General features: G+C 43.9%; 2 protein-coding genes across 3 annotated transcripts in view; one reads left to right on the forward strand and one right to left on the reverse strand.

The window, feature by feature from the left end:
* Positions 1 to 12,026: 12,026 nt before the first annotated feature.
* LOC109402450 (uncharacterized) overlaps positions 12,027 to 26,270 on the forward strand; it is a 79,942-nt gene continuing 65,698 nt past the window's right edge. For both annotated transcript variants that reach the window (XR_009996587.1, XM_029856729.2), the window contains exon 1: positions 12,027 to 12,946. The gene's annotated coding sequence lies outside the window, so the exon portion shown is untranslated. The remainder of the gene's footprint in view (positions 12,947 to 26,270) is intronic.
* LOC134292087 (uncharacterized) lies at positions 19,702 to 26,259 on the reverse strand. The gene has a single exon (XM_062860826.1). The coding sequence runs from the start codon at positions 26,257 to 26,259 to the stop codon at positions 19,702 to 19,704; it is 6,558 nt and encodes a 2,185-aa protein (XP_062716810.1).

Raw genomic sequence — 26,270 nt, forward strand, 5'->3', positions numbered from 1 at the left:
TAACGCGATGGGCGTTATCCTATTCGTCCTATTTTCTGGTTTTATTCAGAGTAGGGTCCGGGACCATTTGGGTAGGAGGACCTATTTTGGGCGTTTGCTGCTATAGGGCACTGCACTGTTTTGATTTTATATGGGATTTTGACGTTTCGTGGCCTTGCTGTTTACAAAGTTTCTGTAAGAGTGAAAGAGAATGAAAGAATTTCATGCAATGCCCTATAACCTGCTCAATTTCAATCCGATTGACTTGAATATTTGATCATAGCTAGGATACTGTACGTATCTGATCGTGTTCCAAAAATCTAGTCAATCGGTTAAAAATTGACTAATAGCAGTAAGTGCCCAAAATAGGTCCCCCTGCCCGAATGGTCCCAGACCCTAGATGGATAGAAATGAGCACTGAACCCATTTTGAGCTAAGCACTACATACGAGCTTAGATATTCGATGGAGACGCATGGTTATTGATTTCTGTTTCCACGTGGAATTAAAATTTATCAATAGGAAATTTTATCATTTTCTACAGACATTTTTCTCTACTCAACCATTCCATTATTTTAAGCATTTTGAACCACTTTCTCCTTGTTTGTATGGAAAAGCGTCTGGAGAGAGGGTGGCGATAACAAACGATCTTTCTCTCGCAGCAGATGTGCGCGGGAGGAAAATCCCGCCGCCGTTCTCTCCTCCACAAGCATGTAAGGAGGATCCTGCTAGGGGTCCTTAAATTCCTGGTTTTAGCGCCAGACGACGACGTCGTCTACCAAGAGCTCCAGATTCAAAGTGCCCAGCTAGCAACGTCAATGCCCACCAACAGGATCCACCTCCAATTCCTACCCACCAAATACTCCGTAGTCCCAAAATCCAAAGTCCTATATTCCCAAAAACTTTCCACTTCCAATTCAATTTTAGGTAATTCTCTGAATTATATAAGGTTAAGAAGATGATCTAGTAGCAGAGAGAAAAGTTTATTGAAGGAGTAAAACGATACGTAAAAAAATAAGTCGATCGATTTCAACGATTAAAATTCATCGTATTTTCCTCTCATAAAAAACGTCTACAATGCCCTGGCCTTCCTCCTATTAGAGCTAGCTGGCTACTGAGCGGCTATCGGCAGTTCTCCCGGAGCTTACGCTGGCCAACGGTACCGAACCTCTCCGATAGTCTCTCACTCCCTAGCTGTGACGTCACTACCCTGTTCGTGTGTCTTCCGTGAGTCGTTCTAACCCCCTAATCTGCGTTCTTCCCCTACTAATACACTTTGTGTTTTCCCTACTAATTCTCGTTGCGTTTCGTGTGTGTTGTTGTTTTCTGGGTTCGTGTACTTACGGTTGGACGATGATTACAGACCTCGAACGGTCCCCATGCAGGGGGAATGGGGGGGATAGATAGATCCCGACGATGCTGATTGCCTGTGTGCGAGCTCGATCACGAAGCACTTTCCGAACGAGACCGGCGTGTGCAGTGCGTCTGGCGGCCGTTGATTACGCACACTGATGCACGGCTACGGCCCGTGCGGGGTGGAGATGGTGGAGACGGGTGGTTGTTTATCTTGCTCCTTCGATGAGGGGTGGTGGAGCAGCATGCACGGTCACAACGATAATGCTCGCCGCGCCGCGGGTCGTATCCGTTCCCTGGGAAGTCGGTGGGTACACTCCGATCGGCAGATCTTCGGAACGTGAGTCTGGCGGTTACGCTGGCGTTGGGATTCTTTCCCTTTAATGGACCCTCCCACTCGACGGACAATCACGTGTAGCGGATGTGATTCACGGTGGGGGCCAAGATTACACTCCGATGGCCAACGCGCTCCAGACGTACCTATAGTGGCCCGAAGCCACGAGACGATAGGTACACCCGGGGTAACCTCGCCGTGTACCAAGCACCAATCCACTCGCTTCCGTTATGTGCGGGGTATGCGACCACTAATAATTCACCACGGATTCGTCATGCACCGAACTCACACCGATTATCCCAACGGTGGATGCCACCGGGTTGTGGCCACTGTAGAAAACAAATTCTTAGAACCCAGCACACACATATTCCCTTACAATCCTCAAAATTACCTGATCTTTCTCACTTCGGTAACACCGTAATTTCTGCCTCCGACTCACTTTCTATAAAATTCTGCACTCTAGTTTTTTGTAAATAAATTTTCGTTTGAGTTTTAATTTTTTTTACTAATATGCATGAAACTTACTTTTTAAGCACAATTTTAAATGCACGACTCACGATTTTAATTGTCATAAAAAATATAGGTTTATCTGAAAATAGCAATGAATTTACACGTTAAAATTTCACTCACTTTTCTTTTTAAACTATTTTTATACTTGTATTAGCTATTGATTAAGGAACACTTTCTCACTGAACTAAATATCAACTTCTGATAACTTGACTCCTTGGCGGTCCAAAAGGGAAAGAACGAATAATCGCTCCCGGTTGACCAAGAAAGTTATCATATATAATTTTCTACTTAATTCGAGGGTTTCCGGTTTCTTTCTTGATTTCAATTTTGTATGTACAAATTTTCTTGCGTTTAAAATAACATTTCTTATGGTTTCCTGTTGATCAACTTTCGTCACCAACTATCATATCAATCTCTAAACACACACATATAAACATTGAATTCGAGCACTTTTCATTTCTTACTGTTGCCTATCTCACAGGCGTGAGATGGCTAACGCTACTATTTGAAACGGCGGATTTTCACCAAATCTGCTCGTTTCATTATCCCCAACTTTCCCCAAAAAAAAAAAATATGTCAAATATTTTTTTTTCTTACTAACCTTTTCTCCGTTTTTTCAAAAATCACAAATTCTACAAACTTATTCACTTTCCTAATTTTCAGACTTAAATACTACTATTTACACTTATTCCAAATATCGAGCAATTATTTACAATACCGGTTCCGTTTACGTATTTAATCGAATTTAAACATGCCGAGAGAGTTCCGACGCGACCGTAATTTCGTTCCCGCACCAGAAAACTAACTGGTAAATTACGCTTTCTACTTGATATCCAACGATATCTTACACCAATACATTTATTGGAAGAAATCTGGGCTTTGTGTTCCCAACCACCACATATGCCAATTACCGAAAAATGTACCTGAACTTCTGTCGGTCATATTCGTATCAACAAAATGTAGCTAACACATATTTATTACTCCATATAAGTATATGGACACGATTCAAAAACTCTACAAATATCCGAAGATTACTCTCTTTTCCCTCTCTCGGTTCAAAGTGAGTGGTGAAATACTGGGCTATTGTAACGTTTCAAAATTTGGCTGTGGATTAGTCTATTGTCAACTCTCGGTGCACACAGTGCGTTATCTACAGCAATGACATTATATGGAATGAATATCTGGCTATTGCAGAGAAATTGTATATGGCATGCTTACAGGATCTACCGGCGCATCTTCCTCCAAAACGTAAGTACCAATTTCCGTAAATATAAAATACAGCTATAACCTTAACTTTTGTGATCTAATACTCTTACTATTTTTCGCTAATTTTCCTTTCTACCTTGATCAAAAATTCCATACTTTGACCTCTTGACCTCTACTCTATTGTTAACCGATGAAACTACTGTCTCGATCACTTCATGATAGATCAGTGTTTCCAGCTATTTAATTTTATATGAATCTTTTAGAATCTTTTTCCAAAGATAAAAAGTTTCCTGTCTTATTTTAGTTTTTTTTTTTCATTATTATTTACACTATTTACATTTTAAGCTTTTATTAATGACTTATTTATTTCATTTTAGCACGAGATTGAACGATGAATGTCATTATGCATTGGTTTAGATAGATGTTGTCTCGTTTCGTGGTTTTGGTAAGTTCTACGGTTCTTATTTATGCTTCATCGTTATGCTTTATGAATGGTACTTATGTCATCATATTGTTATTACCGACTCTGCGTGTTTTATGAGGGAAACCTCAAACATTCCCTTTTAGTTTCTGTACATAGCTCGACGTTTTATAAAAGAAAAAGTGTTCTGTAAGTTAATTTTTTAGTTTCCATTTTAAAATTTCAAGAATTTTATTTCTTTTTGTTTTTTTAAACTAATTAATTGAAATATTTTTTGTTAAAATTACCAATTTCCTTTGATTTCGTCAAATGTAGATTTTTATACCCTTTTTAGTTAATTTTATGTACATTTAGATACTTTTTGATTATTTTAACCCCGAATCTAGTTTTTTTCGGTGTTATTACCGCTTTTATTATACATGATTCAAATTTTATCATTTGAGTTGTTAAATTTTACCGACTTTTCGTGTTTTTTGTTCTGATTTCCAGTTTATTTGTTTGTGTACATAGCTTTACCTCTTCCGTTTTTAATTACCGATTTTACGTGTTTTATTTGTTCTTTTATTAGTATTCATAGTTTATTTACATAGCTTTAGGTCCTATTTTACTCAAATTCTTTTTAGTTGCGATACATGATACATTCCTAGGTTTTTACCATTCAAATCTTCTAGAATGTAACAATACTCTCCCACTTTTTTCTTTACAATGGCTTCTGAATATTTCGGAGCCAGTTTTGCATTGAATCCTTTTCCTTTGTCTGACAAGAAATAGTTTTTCTTTAAAATTCTCTGCCCTATTTCAAAGTGTACCATTTTACCAGCGCGGAGGTTATAGTATTTCGAATATTTTTCATATGCTATCTTTAGATTTTTGCGAACTTCTTCGAAGATTTGTTTCATCTTTTCGTTGTGTTCTTGTTCTTCTGGACTTACATCTTGTTCCAAATCTCGTAATGCCTGATATTCTTCCCCTGAGCTAATCTGGTTCCTACCGAAATTAACGAAATATGGGGAGAAATTACTTGATGAATGGATTGCATTATTGATTGCATGACTGATTTTGTAGATATTTGTGTCCCATTCATCTTGCTCCTTCTTAATGAGGGCCCTAATTGCGGACGTAATTACGCGATTTGTTCTTTCTGCGTTATTTACCTGCGGAAAATATACCGGGGTCAGCCAATGGGTTACGCCATATTTTTGTAAAAGATTCTTGAATTCCTTCGATGTAAATTGCGCTCCATTGTCGGATAGGACAATTTCGGGAACGCCAAACAATAAAAAGATCATATTTTCCATGAAAAAAGATAATTGTCTTGCTTTTGCCTCTTTGAGGGGCTGTATGACCACAAATTTTGAAAATATATCAGTTATAACTAGCAAGCACGTATTACCTGATCGTTTCGCCCGGGGAAAAGGGCCAACGTAATCTATGGCAATCACTTGCCAAGGATTATTGGCAATTTTCTGTTTGCCCATGGGGGGTACATGGTTAACATTGTCAGATTTTGACGTTTTACAAACGATACAGCCCTCACAAAACCTTTTGACATCAGAGTACATTAGTGGCCAGTAATATTTTTCCCTTATTTTGCCTAGCGTTTTTTCCGTACCTAGATGAGCAATTTCATGGGTTTCCCTAATCAGATCAAACCTTTCTTGTGTCTCTGGAATTCGTTTCCACTCGAACCTCCTATCTGATAATTTCGAGTCATCTTTTACGTACTTGTAAATCGTGCTGTCCACTACTTTGAACTCTTTGTACTTTAGTGGATCGGCGTTGATTTTACCAAGCATTCCCTTGTAGTCTGAGTCCTCCCATTTTACTTTAATGGTGCTGAGTGATCTCGAAAGACAATCAGCAGTAATATTGTCCCGCCCTTTCCTATATTCAATACTGAAGTCAAATTGTTGTAGTTTAAGGGCCCACCTACATAGCTTTGCTGAACCCTTCTCCGCACTTACTTTTGAAAGCCAGACCAAGCTTCGTGCATCAGTAATAACTCGGAAGTGCGTTCCTTCAATATAATTTCTGAATGCTTCTATCGCCCAGAGTACCGCTAAACATTCTTTTTCTACTGCGGCATACTTCCGCCTTGTAGAATTTAATTTTTTACTAAAATATGCGATAATTCGCTTTTCACCTTCCTGTTTTTGAGTCAGAACTGCTCCCACGGCTAAATCCGATGCATCTGACTCTATGGTAAATTCCAAATCAAAGTTTGGGTTAGCGAGAATTGGCGGACTAATTAGCGCTTGTTTTAGCTTATTAAGTGCTTCCTCCGCTTCCAGGCTCCAAGAGAACTTTTTCCGATCTTTCTTTAAAAGATCTGAAATTGGCGAAGTTATATCACTATAATGTTTTATAAACTTCTGGTAAAAGTTAGCCAGTCCCAGTAAACGTCTGATGTCTTTAATTGTTTTTGGGGTTTCATAGTCGAGAATGGGTTTTATTTTCTCCATGTCGATCGAAATACCTTGTTCAGATATCACGTATCCTAAATACCTGACACTAGTTCTGCAAAATTTGGATTTATTGAGACTAATCGTTAAGTTTGCCTGCTTTAATCGACGTGCTACTTCTTTAATTAATTCTACGTGTTGAGCTAAAGTTTCGGTCGCGAGAATTATGTCGTCCAGGTAAACCCATACGTAGGGTTGTAGGTCAGTTCCAAGGACTATGTCCATTAGCTTGGACATCGTGAAAGGAGCCCCCTTCAAACCGAAAGGCATTACTTTAAATCTGTATAGGCCTGACTTCGTCCTAAACGCGGTGTATTTTCTGGACTCAGGCGCCAGAGGAATTTGCCAGTATGCTTCTTTCAAGTCAATTACACTGAAGTATTTGGCCTTTTTGATTCTATGTAAGACTTCGTGTAAATTGGGGATTGGATAAGCGTTATTTTCGGTTGCGTCATTAACCCGTCGCGAATCTAAACAAACGCGAAATTTTCCGTTCGCTTTCTTGACCGGTAGCAAAGGGCTCGCGTAATCAGAGTCGCAAGGTTCTATAATATCCATCTTCTTCATTCGTTCTAATTCTTCGTCCACGTATTTTTGTATGTACGGTGAGCAACGGTACATTGGAGCAGCTTTTAGTTCAACACCCGGGATAATCTGAATTTTGTGCTCAAGGATCGCGGTTCTACCGATTTTATCGTCTTCCGAAAACTCGAAACAACTTATTGCCTCCAGTAATTGAGATCTTTCATCTGCATTTAGAACGTGTTCTGTTTCAATTTCTTCGATCGACATTGGTTGAAAATCTAATGTTGGTACTTCTAATGATAAATCTTCTTCGTCGCTAAGATTGCTAAGTTTATCCACTGTTCCGACAAATTCAGAAAATCTTAGTGCTATTTCTGATTCGTCTGCCGAAAAATAGTTTTCTACGAGGCTTATTGATTCAACTTGCTCGTGTCTTTGGCCTAAAGATATAATTTCTTTATTGTTCATTTTCATTGCTGGAACTATGTTGAATGCTTTCCAGAAATTAACGCCTAAAATCAAAGGTTTGGAAAATTCTAAAACAATGTAAATTCGGATGACTCGAGTTACGCTCTTGTAGGTTAATGGAACATTTATGAATCCTAGACAACTATGATTCGCCGTCCCTGCTGTATCTATTTTTATGTTTGTTTTATGGACTTTAAAATTGTATTTGTGAGCAATTTCTATGGAATTCATAACAGAAATTTCGGCTCCTGAGTCTAAAAGTGCTTCGATGTCTGAATCAACGATTTTTACTAAAATATGTGGGCATTTACTTGGCTTGACGTTCAATTCATAAATTTTCCAGTTATTATCAATATTATCCCTGTTTTCCCTCGTGGGGTCTAACGAATTTTCCGGAAAAGAGACGCCCCTTACTTCTCCTCCGAACTTTCGTTTTTTGGAGCTTGCTGAGGAAGTATATGACTCTTTGGGCAGGTTGAAAACGTAACTCCAGGCATACCACATGCATGACAGAAAATAACCTTGGGTTGTTTACAATCCCTCCAGCGGTGACCGTATCTCCGGCAATTCCAGCATAAAGAATTAAGTTGAACCAAATTTTCTCGGCTTTGTGCCTCTGTTATGTTTGCTTGGGAATCCCGACGTTTGTATTGCCGGTTTTCCTTTTTATTGAAAGCGCATACTTCCGGTTCTGATGAAGAGGAAGACGAATCGGAAGATGCATCAACATTCCTGATATGTTTCCGAGAGGAATGTGCAGACTTGGAATAAATTCTACCACTGTCCTTATCCAATTGTTGACAAAGCATGTTTAAATGGGCGATGTTCTTAATTTTGAAAAATGTGAGTTTTGTCTTGTACCAACGCCTCATATTATTTCTGAGGACCTTCAACCTTTTTCGCTCCGAATATTGCTTTGTCATTCGCTCGAACATTCCCTCTATTTCAGAGCAAAAAGCCACAAACGACTCTCCCTTCCTTTGTTTCCTGTCCTTAATGTCTTGGAGGATTTTTCTATCCTTGTTAGGATCACCAAAACGAATTTTCAACTGTTTCGAAAATTTATCCCACGTTCGGTATTTCTTTTTGTAGGTAAAGTACCATCTCCGTGCTTCTCCTGCAAAAAGAATGTAAGCATGATCTAGAAACCTGTCATTTGGAATACGTTCTGCCTGCATTAGTTCATTAACCTGGAAAACGAAATCTAGAACGTCCATGCCATGGATGTCTCCACTGAACTGGATACCCCATTTGTCCAACCGATAATTTTGGCCCCTATAATCTCGATCTCGCCCTACATCCTCTGATCTCACTGAGAGGATTCTCGACTCAGAGTCCGAACTGGATTCGGAAGAAAGTAGGCTACTCAACGAATCAAGAGATGAACTTTCATCCTCCGAAGAAGACTTCTTAGGTGTTCTTTTGCTTTTGTCCTGTTTACGCTCATACCTATAGCTTTTCTCTCGTTCTTTAGTCTTATTTCGCGATACCGAGCCTAACATATCCACATTTTTCGGAATTGCTCCTAGATTTCTAACTGGATCTCTCTCCTGACTTATTTTTTTCTTCGTCTTATCGTCGCGATCAATGCTTATTTTCATGCCCGCAATGTTTGGAAACTGTTTAAAATAATCACCGATTGTTGAATTTACTGCCTTGGATAGCGTATCATGGTCAAAAGATTGGTTTTTTTGTTGCATCGTATGTCCTGAAAATTGAGGCAGCTGTGACCTATCTTTGAGATTATCTTTCTTAAATGAACTTTGTTCTAAGCCTTTGTTTAATTCATCTTCGGACTCACTGAGATTCATCAACCTAACTGCTGTCGCTTTATAAGTCTTAATCAAATGCCTGATTTTCGATAATATTTCAACCTTTTGCTCTCCTTGAGCCAGATCGACGACTTTGGTTCTGCAAATTCTCTCCCGCCAATGACGCAGTTGGGAAATCCATTTAACCTGAATTGTTTTTGTTAGACCATACTCAATTTCTTCTAACTTTCTTGCTACTAGAGGTAACTCGTTCACAAAGAAAATATCCTCAGGCAAAGTGATGGTGTCGTTACCTTCCTCTAGGAACATTTTCCTCAAACGATCTCTTTTCTGTTTATCTGACTCCTCGTAAAGCTCATTTCTTATCCATAACTCATAGTCTACCTCACATTCACTCAAATCATACGCGTTAATTTGCAAAACTGACCCGTCTGATGTAGCCATTGTATAAAATATCCCTCTGTATTTCTTTCAGGAAATTGGTACTTCAAGTAAAATAAAATTTGAAAATATTGATAAATATGAATAATAGAAAGAAAAGAAAAACTATGCTGTTGTAGAGAAAACACGCGAAAATAACTAAATCCGTTTTATCTTACTTAAACCTACCAGTCATTTGTATTCAATTCAAAAGTGATCTTATCCTAGCCGAATTCCCCGAAAATTATATCTAAAGTGCTCGAATCCAATCAAACTTAACTAAACTTACAAATATCCAATTCAATTCAAAATAATAGCTGTGAAAAAGTTGATCAAACAAAAATTTCAAATTCTAGTGGGACGTACCTATTTGAAGTTGGGCGCCACTGTTAGGAGGATCCTGCTAGGGGTCCTTAAATTCCTGGTTTTAGCGCCAGACGACGACGTCGTCTACCAAGAGCTCCAGATTCAAAGTGCCCAGCTAGCAACGTCAATGCCCACCAACAGGATCCACCTCCAATTCCTACCCACCAAATACTCCGTAGTCCCAAAATCCAAAGTCCTATATTCCCAAAAACTTTCCACTTCCAATTCAATTTTAGGTAATTCTCTGAATTATATAAGGTTAAGAAGATGATCTAGTAGCAGAGAGAAAAGTTTATTGAAGGAGTAAAACGATACGTAAAAAAATAAGTCGATCGATTTCAACGATTAAAATTCATCGTATTTTCCTCTCATAAAAAACGTCTACAATGCCCTGGCCTTCCTCCTATTAGAGCTAGCTGGCTACTGAGCGGCTATCGGCAGTTCTCCCGGAGCTTACGCTGGCCAACGGTACCGAACCTCTCCGATAGTCTCTCACTCCCTAGCTGTGACGTCACTACCCTGTTCGTGTGTCTTCCGTGAGTCGTTCTAACCCCCTAATCTGCGTTCTTCCCCTACTAATACACTTTGTGTTTTCCCTACTAATTCTCGTTGCGTTTCGTGTGTGTTGTTGTTTTCTGGGTTCGTGTACTTACGGTTGGACGATGATTACAGACCTCGAACGGTCCCCATGCAGGGGGAATGGGGGGGATAGATAGATCCCGACGATGCTGATTGCCTGTGTGCGAGCTCGATCACGAAGCACTTTCCGAACGAGACCGGCGTGTGCAGTGCGTCTGGCGGCCGTTGATTACGCACACTGATGCACGGCTACGGCCCGTGCGGGGTGGAGATGGTGGAGACGGGTGGTTGTTTATCTTGCTCCTTCGATGAGGGGTGGTGGAGCAGCATGCACGGTCACAACGATAATGCTCGCCGCGCCGCGGGTCGTATCCGTTCCCTGGGAAGTCGGTGGGTACACTCCGATCGGCAGATCTTCGGAACGTGAGTCTGGCGGTTACGCTGGCGTTGGGATTCTTTCCCTTTAATGGACCCTCCCACTCGACGGACAATCACGTGTAGCGGATGTGATTCACGGTGGGGGCCAAGATTACACTCCGATGGCCAACGCGCTCCAGACGTACCTATAGTGGCCCGAAGCCACGAGACGATAGGTACACCCGGGGTAACCTCGCCGTGTACCAAGCACCAATCCACTCGCTTCCGTTATGTGCGGGGTATGCGACCACTAATAATTCACCACGGATTCGTCATGCACCGAACTCACACCGATTATCCCAACGGTGGATGCCACCGGGTTGTGGCCACTGTAGAAAACAAATTCTTAGAACCCAGCACACACATATTCCCTTACAATCCTCAAAATTACCTGATCTTTCTCACTTCGGTAACACCGTAATTTCTGCCTCCGACTCACTTTCTATAAAATTCTGCACTCTAGTTTTTTGTAAATAAATTTTCGTTTGAGTTTTAATTTTTTTTACTAATATGCATGAAACTTACTTTTTAAGCACAATTTTAAATGCACGACTCACGATTTTAATTGTCATAAAAAATATAGGTTTATCTGAAAATAGCAATGAATTTACACGTTAAAATTTCACTCACTTTTCTTTTTAAACTATTTTTATACTTGTATTAGCTATTGATTAAGGAACACTTTCTCACTGAACTAAATATCAACTTCTGATAACTTGACTCCTTGGCGGTCCAAAAGGGAAAGAACGAATAATCGCTCCCGGTTGACCAAGAAAGTTATCATATATAATTTTCTACTTAATTCGAGGGTTTCCGGTTTCTTTCTTGATTTCAATTTTGTATGTACAAATTTTCTTGCGTTTAAAATAACATTTCTTATGGTTTCCTGTTGATCAACTTTCGTCACCAACTATCATATCAATCTCTAAACACACACATATAAACATTGAATTCGAGCACTTTTCATTTCTTACTGTTGCCTATCTCACAGGCGTGAGATGGCTAACGCTACTATTTGAAACGGCGGATTTTCACCAAATCTGCTCGTTTCAAGCATGCACCCTTAAACGAAAGTACACATCGTACACTAGTAACGTAAAAGCAGCGGTCGACAATACAAAAGATTATTCAATCATTTGGGTCACACTGGATCAGCAAATTTTTAGTGTTGATCTATCCGAATTCAAAAAATGCGTTATAAAACAGCAATTTTCGACCTCTACATGAAAGCCATTCGTGCAGTGAGTGCATCTATCTGAGCGTGTGAGAGAGCGAGCCTATTTTCCACCTCGTGAGAGTGTGAGCATGGAAAGCGTGGAAAGCCGATACACGCTTGGGTGGGAGTGTGGGAGTGGGTGGTGGTGTACAAGCGAATGGAAATCATCAGCAGCACCAGCATAAACACGGAGAGAATCCGTCACGTCCCGACGACTCTCACTCACAAGGAGATGTTTTTCCTAACGTTTCCGCCGCAACTTTTCCGCAGTCATTCGGCTCGGTTCGCACGGTTCGGTTCGGTTCCGTCGGTTTCCCTACTGCTACTGCTCGCTCCCGGATAAGTGATAGTAGGTGGATGCGGTGTGCGGATAACATGCTTCTGATGTTGGCTGATATAAAGCGATAGGAAGAAGCCTGACAGAAAGCAGACACAGACACACACCGAGAGTGACCGTCCATCGGTCGCACGTACGGCGCGTGGCCATTTCCGCATCCTGGTGCTGCATTCCGCTGCGCGGTGGGAGTAATCACATCATAATTTTGCGGTTTTTCACCGTTTCGCAGTCAGTGTTGGTTGATAGTGCCCGAAAGAAAAGTGGTTCGTGTTTTCAGGGGAGAAGTGCAAAGATAAACCAAAAGGTAGAAGCGAAGCTTCCAAAAGTGTGACAACGAAGGTGAAAATTTACGGGGCTTTCGAGGGGATATTCGATCCACGCAAAGGTAGAGCAACTGAAGCAAGGTGACAAAAAGCAACAACAATAGCATCAGCAGCAAGAAAAGAGTCACAAAGTAGCCGTGTGTGTCTCGTTCGTGTGATAGTGTTATTTTCCACTTTGGCCCGTTGTCAAGCAGCAAGAGTGTCGCGTTTTTCTTCGGTTCTCTCTGCGTGTCTCTCACCATCTGGCCTCCTTCGATTAGGTAGGTTCAGAACCGCCTGCTTCTCGGTCCGCAAACATATTTGAGTTGTGTGCGAGTTTGTCTATTATTGTTGTTTGTTAGAGGTGGTAAACAAAGCCACGGTGCTCCTCAGACCGTTTTTAGTGGAAAAATAATTCATCAAATCTTGGTTGGCAAGAACCTTCACTACGTAGATGGATTTGTGATCTGGAGCTCCGTATGTGCAACTGTTGATCAAAACTTGATCGGGAGCACTCGCATACTCGCCGACCTACTTGTAGACGTCATAACAAGAAACTGTGGCATAAGCGTGGGCATAAGCCAGCGGTTTTTAGATCGTGCACCGCGGTGCACTTGGTGCACCGCAAATCCATGACAAGTGCACCGCAACACTTCAGAAAAGTGCATGTTTAAGTTTAAATTTAAATTCATTACCTATTTCATGGAAAATAATTCGACTTAATTAGAACAACTGAACTATTGTAAGGTGCTCCAAGGGATTGAGAGTTATATTTCCATTATTCCAGCCGGCGAGTAAACCTTGAATCTATTGAGTTGTGCGAAGCAACGAAACGATCGTAGAATGCTGTGACTCCTTAGCAACTGACTTGTTAGGAAAAATAACACTTGTTCTCATTCTCACTCAAACCACTGTGAAATACAGACGTTATTGTTAAACCGTTATAAAGATATTTCATTCAAACCGTATACTCTGTTCAAGAGGTTATTGGCCCAGGATTTTTCGAAAGCACTGAAGAAGTTCCTTGATCCTTGAAATGGCTGAAACGAAGGTGACTGTGGAGAAGCTGGATGGGACGAACTACGCCGTGTGGAAATTCCGTATGGAGCTGTTGCTGACGAAGGAGGAATTGTTCTCGATCGTAACGGACGAATTACCTGCCGAACGGAACGCAGCTTGGAAGACCAAAGACGGAAAAGCACGGGCGCTGATCGGTCTCGCTTTGGACAACTGCCAGTTGGTACACGTCATGCAGTCCACCACTGCCAAGGAAATGTGGGATTCTCTCAAGAAATACCACGAAAGGGCTACTTTTGCGACGAAGGTGCATGTTCTGCGGAAGTTGATAACGACAAGATTGCCGGAAGGAGGAAACGTTCCTGAGCATCTGGCGAATATGACGACGTTGATCAACAAGCTGAACGCGATGGGTGAGAAGTTTAAGGACCACTGGATTGCCGCAATGATTCTCGCAAGTCTGCCGAAGTCCTACGATGTTCTTGTGACCACGCTGGAAGGTCGTCCCGAGGAAGAGCTAACACTCGAGTACGTGAATGGGAAGCTGCTGGATGACTGGCGTCGGAGAACGGATGGAGAGGAATCTGGCGAGATGGCGTTTAGGACTGCGACTGGCGGCAAACCGAAGTTCCGTGAAGCAAAGAAGAGAGTGTGTCACTATTGCCAGGAAGAAGGTCATTTCCGGAGAGACTGTAAGCTGCTGCAAGGTAAGAAAATTGAACCGAAGAAGAAGGGTAATCACCGCGTCAATATGGCTGCTGCGTCGAATTCAAGAGAAGCTTGTTTCGGAGTTGGAGTAGCGGATCTTGCCACGGAAGAACAGAAGCTCTGGTATCTGGATTCCGGTGCAACATCTCATATGACGCACGATGCCAGGAATCTCGGTCAGCTGGATACAAGAAGGAAGCATAGCATTAGTCTCGCTGATGGGAATCAAATTGAAGCTTGTGGCGTCGGAAGTGGACAATTCTTCGCGAAGGATGGCGACGGAAATGCGACCAAGGTCACTTTGAAGGAAGTTTACCATGTGCCGAAGCTCAAGTCCAATCTGCTATCGATAAGCAAGATTACCGATGATGGTTACGTTGTAATTTTCGAGAAGCATGGATGCAAAATCGTCAAGAACAACGAAGTGATTGTGACTGGCACTCGTGATGGAAATCTGTACCACTTGGATCCGACGGCAGCACCAAAGCAAGCAATGTTGGCGAAAGACAATCATCCGAAGCAATGTATACATCTCTGGCATAGAAGGCTCGGACATCGTGACTTGGAAGTTGTTAGGACTATAGCACGTGACAATCTTGGAAGCGGAATGCAGTTGAAGGCGTGTGGCGTTGACAGTATCTGTGGAGTTTGCTACGAAGGAAAAATGAGTCGGTCGAAGTTACCAAAACACTCGGACACCAAAACTCAAGCAATCGGAGATTTGGTACACACGGATCTCGTCGGGCCGATGGAGACGGCTACACCGAGCGGAAATCGTTATTACATGGTAATGTTGGATGATTTTAGCCGCTACTGCATCGTGTACTTGTTGAAACACAAGGAGGAAGCTTCGCAGAGGATAGAAGAGTACGTTAGTATGATGAGGAGCCAGCATGGGTGCAAGCCGAAGATAATACGTTCGGACGGAGGAGGAGAATTCTGTAGCAATAATATGAAGCGGATTTTTGCTGACCACGGAATCATCCACCAGATTACTGCACCGTATTGTCCACAGCAGAACGGAAAAGCTGAAAGGAAAAATCGTTATTTGAACGAGATGCTGAGATGTCTTCTGGCTGAGTCAGGACTGCCAAAGCGATATTGGGGTGAAGCAGTGATCACCGCCAATTACCTACAGAACCTTTTACCATCGTCGACGTTGAACAAAACGGCATTCGAAATTTGGACAGGACGCAAGCCAAACTACTCCCATTTACGTGTTTTCGGAAGCGAAGCATACGTACATATTCCCAAAGAGAAGAGGCAGAAACTTGACAAGAAAGCGGAGAAACTAATATTTGTTGGATATGCTGAAGGAAGAAAAGCCAACCGTTTCCTGGATACAAGCAGCAACACCGTAATGATTAGTCGAGATGTCAAATTTCTGGAAGAGGAAGATCGTGATGCAGCTAATGGAGAAGTTCGTTGCGGAGAATCTGCCAATTTGAATGAATTTACCGTTGATTTCGAATGTGAGCAACTGGAAGGGCGAGATGATGCTGACGAGCCGGACGTAGACGTAAATGTTGAGCAAAGTGATGAAAGTTTCAAGAGTTTATCAGGAGAAGAAGCCTCGGATAATGCTGACGATCCGGATATGGAACAAGAAACTCCTAGAAGGTCAACACGTGCAACGAGAGGCATACCCCCGCAGAGATACAACCTGGAGGCTTTGATGGCAACGAATTTCGCTGACATGAACGACCCGGTAAGTTTGAAAGAAGCACTGGACGCACCAGAAGCAGTCGAATGGCAGGCCGCCATGCTGGATGAACTCGAATCACATCGCGAAAATGGAACATGGGATCTGGTTCCACTACCAAAAGGAGGCAAGTGCATCGGATGCAAATGGGTATTTCGGAGAAAACTCAATGCTGCCGGAGAAATCACGAAGTTTAAAGCCCGTTTAGTTGCCCAGGGGTTCACTCAACGATATGGCGAGGATTACCAAGAAATATTTGCTCCTGTGATGAACAGTACCACATTGCGAACATTTCTGGCTGTGGCAAGCAAACGGAAGTTGATACTCAAGCAACTGGATGTCAAGACCGCATATTTATATGGTGAGTTGCAAGAAGAAATTTACATGCGGCAACCGCCAGGACACGTCGTGAAAGGCCAAGAGCACCTGGTTTGCAGATTGAGGAGGAGTATATATGGCCTTAAGCAATCTGCAAGATGTTGGAATCAACGACTGCGTTATGTCCTGGTAAAAATCGGCTTCCACCAGAGCAAGACGGACTCCTGTTTGTTTATCAAGACCACTGGTAAGAAGACCATCTATCTCGTTGTGTATGTGGATGATATACTCGTTGGAGCGGAAACCGAAGCCGAAATCCAAGCTGTTCATGATCATTTGAAAAAGTTCTTCAAGTTAACCGACCTCGGAGATTTGTCGTATTTTCTCGGATTGGAAGTTCAACGGAACGCAGGTAACTACAGTTTAACGTTGAAAGGATACATCGAGAAGCTAGCAGAGAAATTTGGAATGATAAACGCCAAAGGTGCAAGGACCCCCATGGAGACTGGATACATCAAAACTACAGAAGGAACCAAAGCCTTGGAAAGCAGCGTCAACTACCGAAGCTTGATTGGAGCTCTTCTCTACGTAGCAACTAACGCTCGACCGGATATTGCGGCATGTGTATCGATTCTTGGGAGGAAAGTATCATCACCAACCGAAGCAGACTGGACAGCCGCTAAACGAGTGGTTCGATATCTACTGGCTACCAAGGACTTCAAACTGCATTACGGGAGACCGCAAGAGCTCATCGTTTATTCCGATGCTGATTTTGCAGGAGATGTTTCAACCCGCAAGTCTACTACCGGTTTCCTGTTCTTGTATGGAGGAGGAGCAATTTCATGGGCAAGCAGATTACAGAATAGTGTCACCCTATCATCCATGGAATCTGAATATGTGGCATTAAGTGAAGCTTGTCAAGAAATAATTTGGATAAGAAACTTGCTAAACGATTTTGGAGAACAACAAGATTCACCCACCACGATCATGGAGGACAATCAAAGTTGTTTAAGTTTTGTTCAATCGGAACGGACTAGCCGAAGATCAAAACATATTGAAACAAAACAACATTATGTCAAGGAACTCACAGAACGCAACATTATCAAATTGGAGTTTTGTCCATCAGAAGAAATGGTTGCAGATGCTTTGACCAAACCGCTTGATGCCGTAAAGTTGAAGAAGTTTGCTACTAAGATGGGACTGTTCTAGTTTGAGGATCATCTCGTTGAGGAGGAGTATTGAGTTGTGCGAAGCAACGAAACGATCGTAGAATGCTGTGACTCCTTAGCAACTGACTTGTTAGGAAAAATAACACTTGTTCTCATTCTCACTCAAACCACTGTGAAATACAGACGTTATTGTTAAACCGTTATAAAGATATTTCATTCAAACCGTATACTCTGTTCAAGAGAATCCAGCAAAAACCCTCTCAGATATTCGCGAAGAATCATGGAACAATTCTGCCAAAACTTTCCTAAAAAATACCATATTTTTCCAAGAACTCGTAATGGAAGTTCACAAGTAATTATCCTACAAGGCATCTGCAATGAATGCGCTAAAAAAACTCAAAAGAAATCTTACTAATATTTCTGTGGCTTTGCTTAATACCAGAGAAGGAATCTATCAATGATCTCGAAATCAGGTGAACACACAACTCCTTCCGAATTGACAAGAGTGCCTGGAAAGAATTTATCAGAAATATTGTCAGTACATATACATATGCCAAAGTTCTGAAAATAAAGCTTCCAAGTGTCTTGCAAGAAATTTTTCAGAAATCCAGTAAAAGTCTTGGAAAACGTCTATCAAAAACTTTCTGGTGGCGATTTCCTAACCTCAAACCTAGCTGTTCAACGAACGTAAATTCTTGAATGTTGTCATCAAATTAGCTCGTAATTTGTAGAAAATAACGAGAATTCTTGTTTCCGTCCATTTTCAATTTGATTCAGATCCTGAATTCTCCGCAAATTCCAGTTTTAGAGTCGTTGAAGAGGCAAAAAGAGAGGTTACGAAACGCTACTGCTAGAAATAATTCAGTAGTCTTGGAAGGACTTCACCGAGATTCTTAAGAACAAAACACCACTAATTCGGCTCAAGTTCATTCAGTATTTATAAAGATCTTGTCTGAAAGTTTCCACTCCACTATGCTCCGATAAGTGATGAAAAAACGTAAGACAGTATCATGACATAATTGGTGGGGGAAAAACTAATGACGAGTGTATGCACCTTGGAATTGCTATGAAAAATTCGACAGCTTTTTTGACGAATTTGGAATTGTTTTTTTTTACAATAATGAACATGTGCACCGCGGAGCGATTTATTTCCAAAAAGTGCACTGCGAGCCAAAAAGTCTGAAAACCCCTGGCATAAGCAAATGAATCAAGGAGTAGAGATGTGAATTGTAAAGAACGTCGTTGTGGAGAAAGTTTAATCATAGCACTTAGGGCCGATTTCTTCACCTATCCGGCTTAACGACGTAAGCCTGGTTTATCTTAAACCACACTTAAAGTTAAGCCAAATTCTTAAGCCAGGTTTAAATATATGCATTTCTTCACACCGGCTTAGCAAATGAAAACGATGGCTTACGCTAAGCCAAGCTTAACAAAATTTCCCATATCATTCCAGTGACTTTCCAATGGAAACGTCATTTTTAGCCGCCGATATTTTGAAATGCCCGTTGTGGGCACGGCGCAAGACGAGGAAGAATTCGGTACAGTTCTTTTAGCAATTCCAATGTATTTCAGCGGCTGGGAATAGGCTTTAAAGCTAAAACATAATTTTGGAGATGTTAATACATAAATTCCGTACTGACACTACATGAATACTCACAAATCTGTAACCTCTCTCTACGGTCTACGTCCTCTACGTCTTTGTAGCCGTCCTTTACGGTGTCCTTAGTCTGTCCACCTAATGTAAGTTTGTTTTATGTCTAAGACATGAGTATGATCATGAGCTATATCAATTACTTACAGTATATCAGTAGGAAAACTTTAGCAAATAATTTAATTCAATTCGACTAACATAGGTGTAAGCTGTGCATGAAACTAACCTAGAAATGTAAGTATTATTGATAAGCAAATTTATAGGAAATATTTGCATGATAACTCACTCAACTTTAAGGAATTTTTATGTAAATTTTAGAAACCTTATCTTCTTTATAGCTTTCAAATTCAATAAATTCAATTTAATTAGAAACTAGTCATTTTCATAACAAATTCGCACAGACCACATTTCACTTGCTGTTGTTCTTCTACAAATTTCATCTTCGTTCTCGGTTTGACAATTCATCTATTGCTAATACAGTTGTTCGGTGACAAGCGGTTTGTCAGTGCAGCAGCGATCCCTGTTGAGTATTTTTTCTGTGCCACTAACGCCTGTAACGTCTCCCGCTACATTCCCCTCTCCGTAATGCTGCTCCGATCCAGCAGGATTACCTGTTGGTAGTACGTCCAATATAGCGAGCTTTGCCACTGGACGGCGTAGAACTCCGGAACTTGTCTGCACATCCACCTGCCTGATGCGACCATCTTTTCCTGGAATAACTTTCACCACCTTACCTCGAGGCCATCGATTCCGAGTCGTCTCTCCAACAATGAACACTACGTCTCCTTCCTGTATAGGCTTGACCTCTTCGTGCCACTTGGTTCGCCGAGTCAAGTCAGGAAGATATTCCCGAATCCACCGAACCCAGAACTGATCCAGGATAAAGCGACACAAGTTCCAGCCGGTTCGAAGTGATTCTCCTTCTGTAGTGGGGACTTTCTCCGGCTGTTTGACTCCATTCGAACTGAGGAGAATAAAATGGTTCGGAGTCAAAGCCTCCTGATCCGATGTTTCCAGTGGGACGTATGTCAACGGTCTGGAGTTAACCATTGACTCTGCTTCACACACTACTGTCATGAAAACTTCTTCAGACGGCGCACGGGCATGGTTAATCGACTCCATTGCTGCCTTGACTGCTCTGACCATCCGTTCCCAGGCACCACCCATGTGTGGGGAAGATGGTGGGACAAAAAACCAACGGGTGTTGGCATCCGTGAAAGTCTCCGCCAACTCTTGGTTCGTAGCCGCTACTTGACCAGCCAACTCTCGACTGGCGCCGACGAAATTTGTTCCGTGGTCGGAGAAGATTTGCAATGGTGCGCCGCGACGAGCGATGAAACGCCGCAGAGCTAACTTGCATGACTCGGTGGATAATGAGGCGGCTATTTCTAGGTGTACCGCTCTAATGGCTAAGCACGTGAAGAGTGCCACCCAACGCTTCACCTGACTTCGGCCAATTTTAATCATATATGGGCCGAAATAATCGATGCCGACCAGTGAGAATGGACGCACGAACGGAGTGACACGTACTTCCGGTAGAGGCGCCATCCTAGGTACCACAGGAAGCGCCCTGTTCACTGTGCACCACTGACACCCTTTTGTAACTTTGCGCACCACCGTCCGTAGAGTGGAAACGTGATAGCGCTGACGAATTTCATTGACCACAGTTTCGTTGCTATGGTGGCCGAATCTTCTGTGATACCAGTCGATTAGAAGTTCAGTCAGACGATGATTTTTCGGCAAGATTACTGGGAACTTCGCATCGTAACTTGCCACCGGCGAAGCTTCAGTTCGTCCCGCCATACGAACCACGCCGAACTTGTCCAAAAACGGTGATAGTTGACGAATCGTGCTGCTTCTGTCGAGTTTCAACGAACTATGTTCGCCTGATTCTTGCTGTTTCCGCAGGACGTTTATCTCTTTGGCGTAGGCGTCGGCTTGAGCAAGCCGCCACAAAGCTTTCTCTGCTCGCTGCATGTCTTCTTGCGTCAATCCATGTTTGGTTTGCGAAGCCCCTTGCTTACCGAAGTCCCGGCATCGATCAATGAACGAATAGACATATGCTGTGGTACGGAGTATTCGCTCCCATTTGGAGAACCGGTTGCATTCGATGAACGGCTCTACTACCTTTGCTCGATGCACATGCACGACTCGTAGTTCTTCCTCCGTGTTGGCTAACGGTATCTGCTGCTGTGGCCACCCATCCTCCGACTGGAAGAGAAAGTCCGGTCCTGTGAACCATCGACTGTCCTGATGAAAAGCTGGGCTTTTCCCCCATTTGGTGGCTTCATCCGCAACGTTGAGTTTCGTAGGCACCCAGTACCACTCACCAGGCTGAGTTTCTTCCAGGATTTCACCAATTCGTACTGCTACGTACTGCCGATACTTCCGGGCGTCTGATCCGATCCAGGAAAGCACAGTTTTGGAGTCGCTCCAGAAGAACCTGCGACTTACGGGCATCGTGTGATATTCTGCGACGGATTTTGCTATTCTACTTCCAATAACAGCTGCCTGCAGCTCTAATCGTGGGATTGACAGTGGCTTCAATGGAGCCACTTTGGCTTTTGAGGCTACCAAAGCGCACCTCGGCTGGCCACGATCGACTATGCGGAAATAGGCGACGCAAGCGAAAGCGCTTTCACTTGCATCCACAAATATATGGAGCTGCAGTGAACGAAAACTATCTGGATCGTATCCAGAAAAATAGCATCGTGGAATACGAAGTTTCTCCAACCTGGACAGATGCTCGATCCACCGGACCCAGCTTTGCTGTATTTCTGCTGGGATAGCGTCATCCCATCCTACTTGAGCTCTCCACAGATCTTGCACAATTACCTTACCGTGGACGAGCAGGTGCGAAATCAATCCGAGCGGGTCGAACACGCTCATGACAAACCTCAGGATATTGCGCTTCGTGATGACCTTGCAGGAACTTGAAAGCTCGGTTTCCTCCGGCAGCTTGACGTAGTACACGAACACATCTTCATCCGGTAACCACGCCATTCCTAGAACACGCTCCACCTGACTTTCCTTGTCAGCGCTGAATTCCTTTATTGGCATCGCCGCATCTTCTCCAAGAGACTGCAATACCTTTTTTGAATTCGATCGCCAGTTTCGTAGCTCGAATCCAGCCTCCGCCTGAATCTTCCGTACGTCTGACGCCAAGTCTGCCATGTCCTGCTCCGTATCGCGACTGTCCAGGTAGTCGTCCACATAGTGATTCTCTATTACTGCTGATGACGCTTCTGGATGTTCCTCCTTCCACTTCAGCGCGTTTATGTTCTTAACGAAGTTCGCCGAGCAAGGCGAACAAGTCGAGCCGAAGGTCGCTACATCCATCACAAAAACGTCCGGTTTCTGAGACGGGTCGCTTCGGTAGAGAAAGCGCTGTGCCTGACAGTCCTCCTTTCGTATCTTCAGCTGGTGATACATTTCGCGGATGTCACCCGCAACCGCCACTTCTCGCTGACGAAAGCGGCACAATACCCCTGCCAACGACGTAAGAAGGTCTGGGCCCTTTAACAGAACATCATTGAGAGACACGCCATTTGCCTTGGCGGCCGCGTCCCAGATAATACGCACTTTCCCTGGCTTGCGTGGGTTCGTTACCACTCCTAGTGGGAGATACCATGTACGGTGTGGATCACTATTTGCCAACTCCTGAGGCGTTGCTTTGTGAGCATAGCCTTTATCCTGGTATTCGGAAATTTGCCTTTCCAAGCTCGCTTGCAGTTCTGGATTAGATCTCAGCTTCCGCTCCAGGCAAAGCAAACGACGTTCAGCCATGCCGTAGCTCGATGGTAACTCCACTGAATCGTACCGCCACAGTAATCCGGTTTCATAGTGTCCGTCAGCACGCTTGATCGTCGTTCGCCGTAGAATCTCCTTCGCTCGTCGATCTTCTTCTGCTTCTGGTCCATCAGCTACCGAAACGCCAAGGTTCTCCATTGCGAAGTAACCTTTCACCAGGTCGTGTAGGTCGGTTTCCTCTGTGCTCTTGCAGATGTGCAATACTGGGGACCGAAAGTCCACTTTAGTGCCGTCAGTGCTTCCGAAGACAGTCCATCCCAACCTAGTTTTCGCTGCCACTGGTTCGCTGTGCCGTCCTTCTCGTATCTTGATAGGCAACGACAGCTTTATGTTGTCCAATCCAATCAGGATTCTCGGAATAGCGTCCTTGTAGCTTTTAACCGGAAGTCCGGCCAAATACGTGTACCGACGCGACAATTCATCGTACTGTAGTGTCTGCACCGGAAGATCCAGCTGACGCACAGTGCTGACATCCAACAGAGGGAAACTTTCGCTGCCTTCTTTCCCAGAAATTCGCAGTGAAACCATCCTAGAATCACTTTCATGACGGGAAACCTTCGAAGTCCATGTGAGGCACAGCGGTTGCCGTTTACCCTCAAGGTTCAACAGGTCAGCTACCTCCTGGTCAATCAGTGTAGATGATGAGCCTTCGTCGAGGAACGCAAAGGTGGAAATCTTGGCTTCTTTTCCGTGCAATACCACTGGTACTATACGGAAAATCGTAGTTTTGTGATTCCAACGATGGATGTTCACAACGGCATCGGTTTTTGACCGCGCAGCAGAATTCTCGGAAGTCGTTGGTTTAGCCGCCAATTGTTGACTTGGGTGCAGCGCTGGATGATGTTTTTTTGAGCAGTCTCCAATTCCACAGGTACGAGTGGATTTGCAAGACCATTTTCCATGTGGCACCAGACAAACCAAGCAAAGTTGGTGATTTTCCACCGCCTTCATGCGATCCCCGAACGACATGGACTTGAACTTGTTGCAGTCCCTTATTCGGTGCTTCACGCTCTGGCAGACATAGCAAGGTCTCTCTTGGGTATCCACTTTCTTTCCATGCTGCTCGAATCTCCGTGGTTCGGCCGACACATGAGCGTTGATGTAGGCCTTCTCCCTCCTCGGTTTCTCGTTTCCAACAGCGCGAGGTCCGTCAAAATCCGTGAAGTGGGCCACATCACTCGCTGCTGACGTGATGGCACTCATGTAGTCGCAGAACGTTCCCAAATCGACGACACCACAGTTCCTTTTGAATAATGCCCAGTCCAGTCGAAGGTGTGGTGGCAACTTATCCACCAGCTCCTGCAGTAAAGTTGGATTGGACAGATGGGCTTGCTGGTTGGCAGCCTTCAAATGACCGACTAGGTTTTGCACGACCAAGCCGAAATTCACCAGGCTCTCGAGCCTTTCAGCCTTCGGAGTAGGAACGCCGCGCACTTTGTTGAGCAGCGACTGGACTAGTCGCTCTGGGCTCCCGAACAATGTTTCAAGTGTTTCCATCACTTTCGGGACCGAAGATGGCAGCAAAAGGTTACTCCGAACAGCCTCTAATGCTCTGCCTTTAAGGCATTTTTGCAGTCGCATTAAATTCTCAGCTTGAGAATATCCACACATCGCTGTGGAATTACAGAAGCTGCTAATAAAAAGTGGCCATTCTTCGGGGCAGCCAGTAAAAACTGGAAGCTCCTTCGGCACCACTTGTCTGGCCGACAACTGCTGCTGGAATTGTCCCCACATCGATTGCTGATCATGTATCTGCTGCAGTTGGGCAGCATGTTGCTCGCTCTGTTGTTGTAGCGATACTGACGACGTCGTCTGCTGGACCGGTGATCGCGATGCCAATCTCTCCGGATCGGATGGATGCTGTGGTTGCGGGGTGTACGAAATTGATTCTCGCAACACAGATGGAGGCTGCGATTGTTCCACTAACTGATCACACATCACCGACGCAAGTGTGCGTGGCTGCCGAGACGACAGCTGAGAGAACGACGCCCGTGTCGTTGGTGGTAGTTGCATGCTCGATATTTGCTCTGCTAACTGGATGGAAGCATCAACCGACGACTGCACTACCTGCGGTTGCTGCGACGGTGGCGATACAAACGCTCGAGATGTGTGTGGCTGTTGTGGTACTGAATTCGATGAGGGCATCTGTGTACGCTGTCCGACTCTCGACTGTAGCAGCGGTGACTCACTTATCGGTGGGAGCGACGAACGTACGTGATCAGCTGATGGCCTTGAAATTGGTTCTTGAAACAAGAACGTTGGAAGTGGCGGTCGTGGTACGAGCTTCGGCCGAACGGGTGGAGGTTGCATAGGTTGTGCAATCACCGACTGTGTATACACTGGCTGTGTAAACACTGGTTGTATGTACAACGATGATTGCGTTTGTAGTACGCTTCGTGTGGTCGGTTGCCTACCTACACCATCCAATCGAATCGGAGTGGACGCTGTGATCGGGTTCTTCATACCGGCTGAGGTACTCATACCCTCAGTACCAACGTTATCGGCGAGCCAGTCGATTGCCGGCCTGGACGATCGTTGTTGATTTTCATCGCTTGTCCCAACTACCGATGGGTTTGGTGGAATTTTACGAACTGCTCCTGTATATTTCGCGAGTATTCCGCCGACGGGTACGTTGACCTCACTGCCAATCGTAATCGGCGGGAAAATGTCCTCTACGTGCTGTGGGATTGGATTTCCCCCGGCAGCTTCATCCAGTCCGTCGATCCACATTCTCACCTGACTGTTCCTGCTCGAACGGCTGCGACGACTCCTGTGGCTCCCAGCATCGTCGTCTTCAGCATCAGCTAGAAGCAGGGCATACTTCTCGTCGAGATACCTTTTATCTAGCGCAGCTTTCGCGGCCCGAGCCTTCTCCTGCAGGATACGATCCTGCTCCTGCTGTTCCTGGATCAGCTTCTCCTGGGCCCTTTTCTCCTCCTCCAGTCGCATGAGTTGTAGCTGAACCCGTGTTGACCGAGATGTGCTACTGGTTCTTCCCGAAATCGAGGCTCCACTGATCGTCACTATGGAAGTACAATCCTTGCATGTCCACTTACCGTTGAAGCTCTCCGCCACCTCCGCACACGCACAATGGTACCTACGTCGACATCGGTCACAGGCTACCATTTCTGCTACGTGATGAGGAGCTTTGCATCTCTCGCAAATGTCCTGGGATCCCCCAGCAGTGGCCTTCGCAGCAGCTCGCGTAGTGGTGGGCATCATCGATTCGT

This window comes from Aedes albopictus, chromosome 1, assembly GCF_035046485.1.
Source record: "Aedes albopictus strain Foshan chromosome 1, AalbF5, whole genome shotgun sequence".
Taxonomy (NCBI): Eukaryota; Metazoa; Arthropoda; class Insecta; order Diptera; family Culicidae; genus Aedes; species Aedes albopictus.

Excerpts from the sequence above, each read along its gene's own strand:
- LOC134292087 (XM_062860826.1), bottom strand. The coding sequence starts at position 26,259 with ATGCCCACCACTACGCGAGCTGCTGCGAAGGCCACTGCTGGGGGATCC.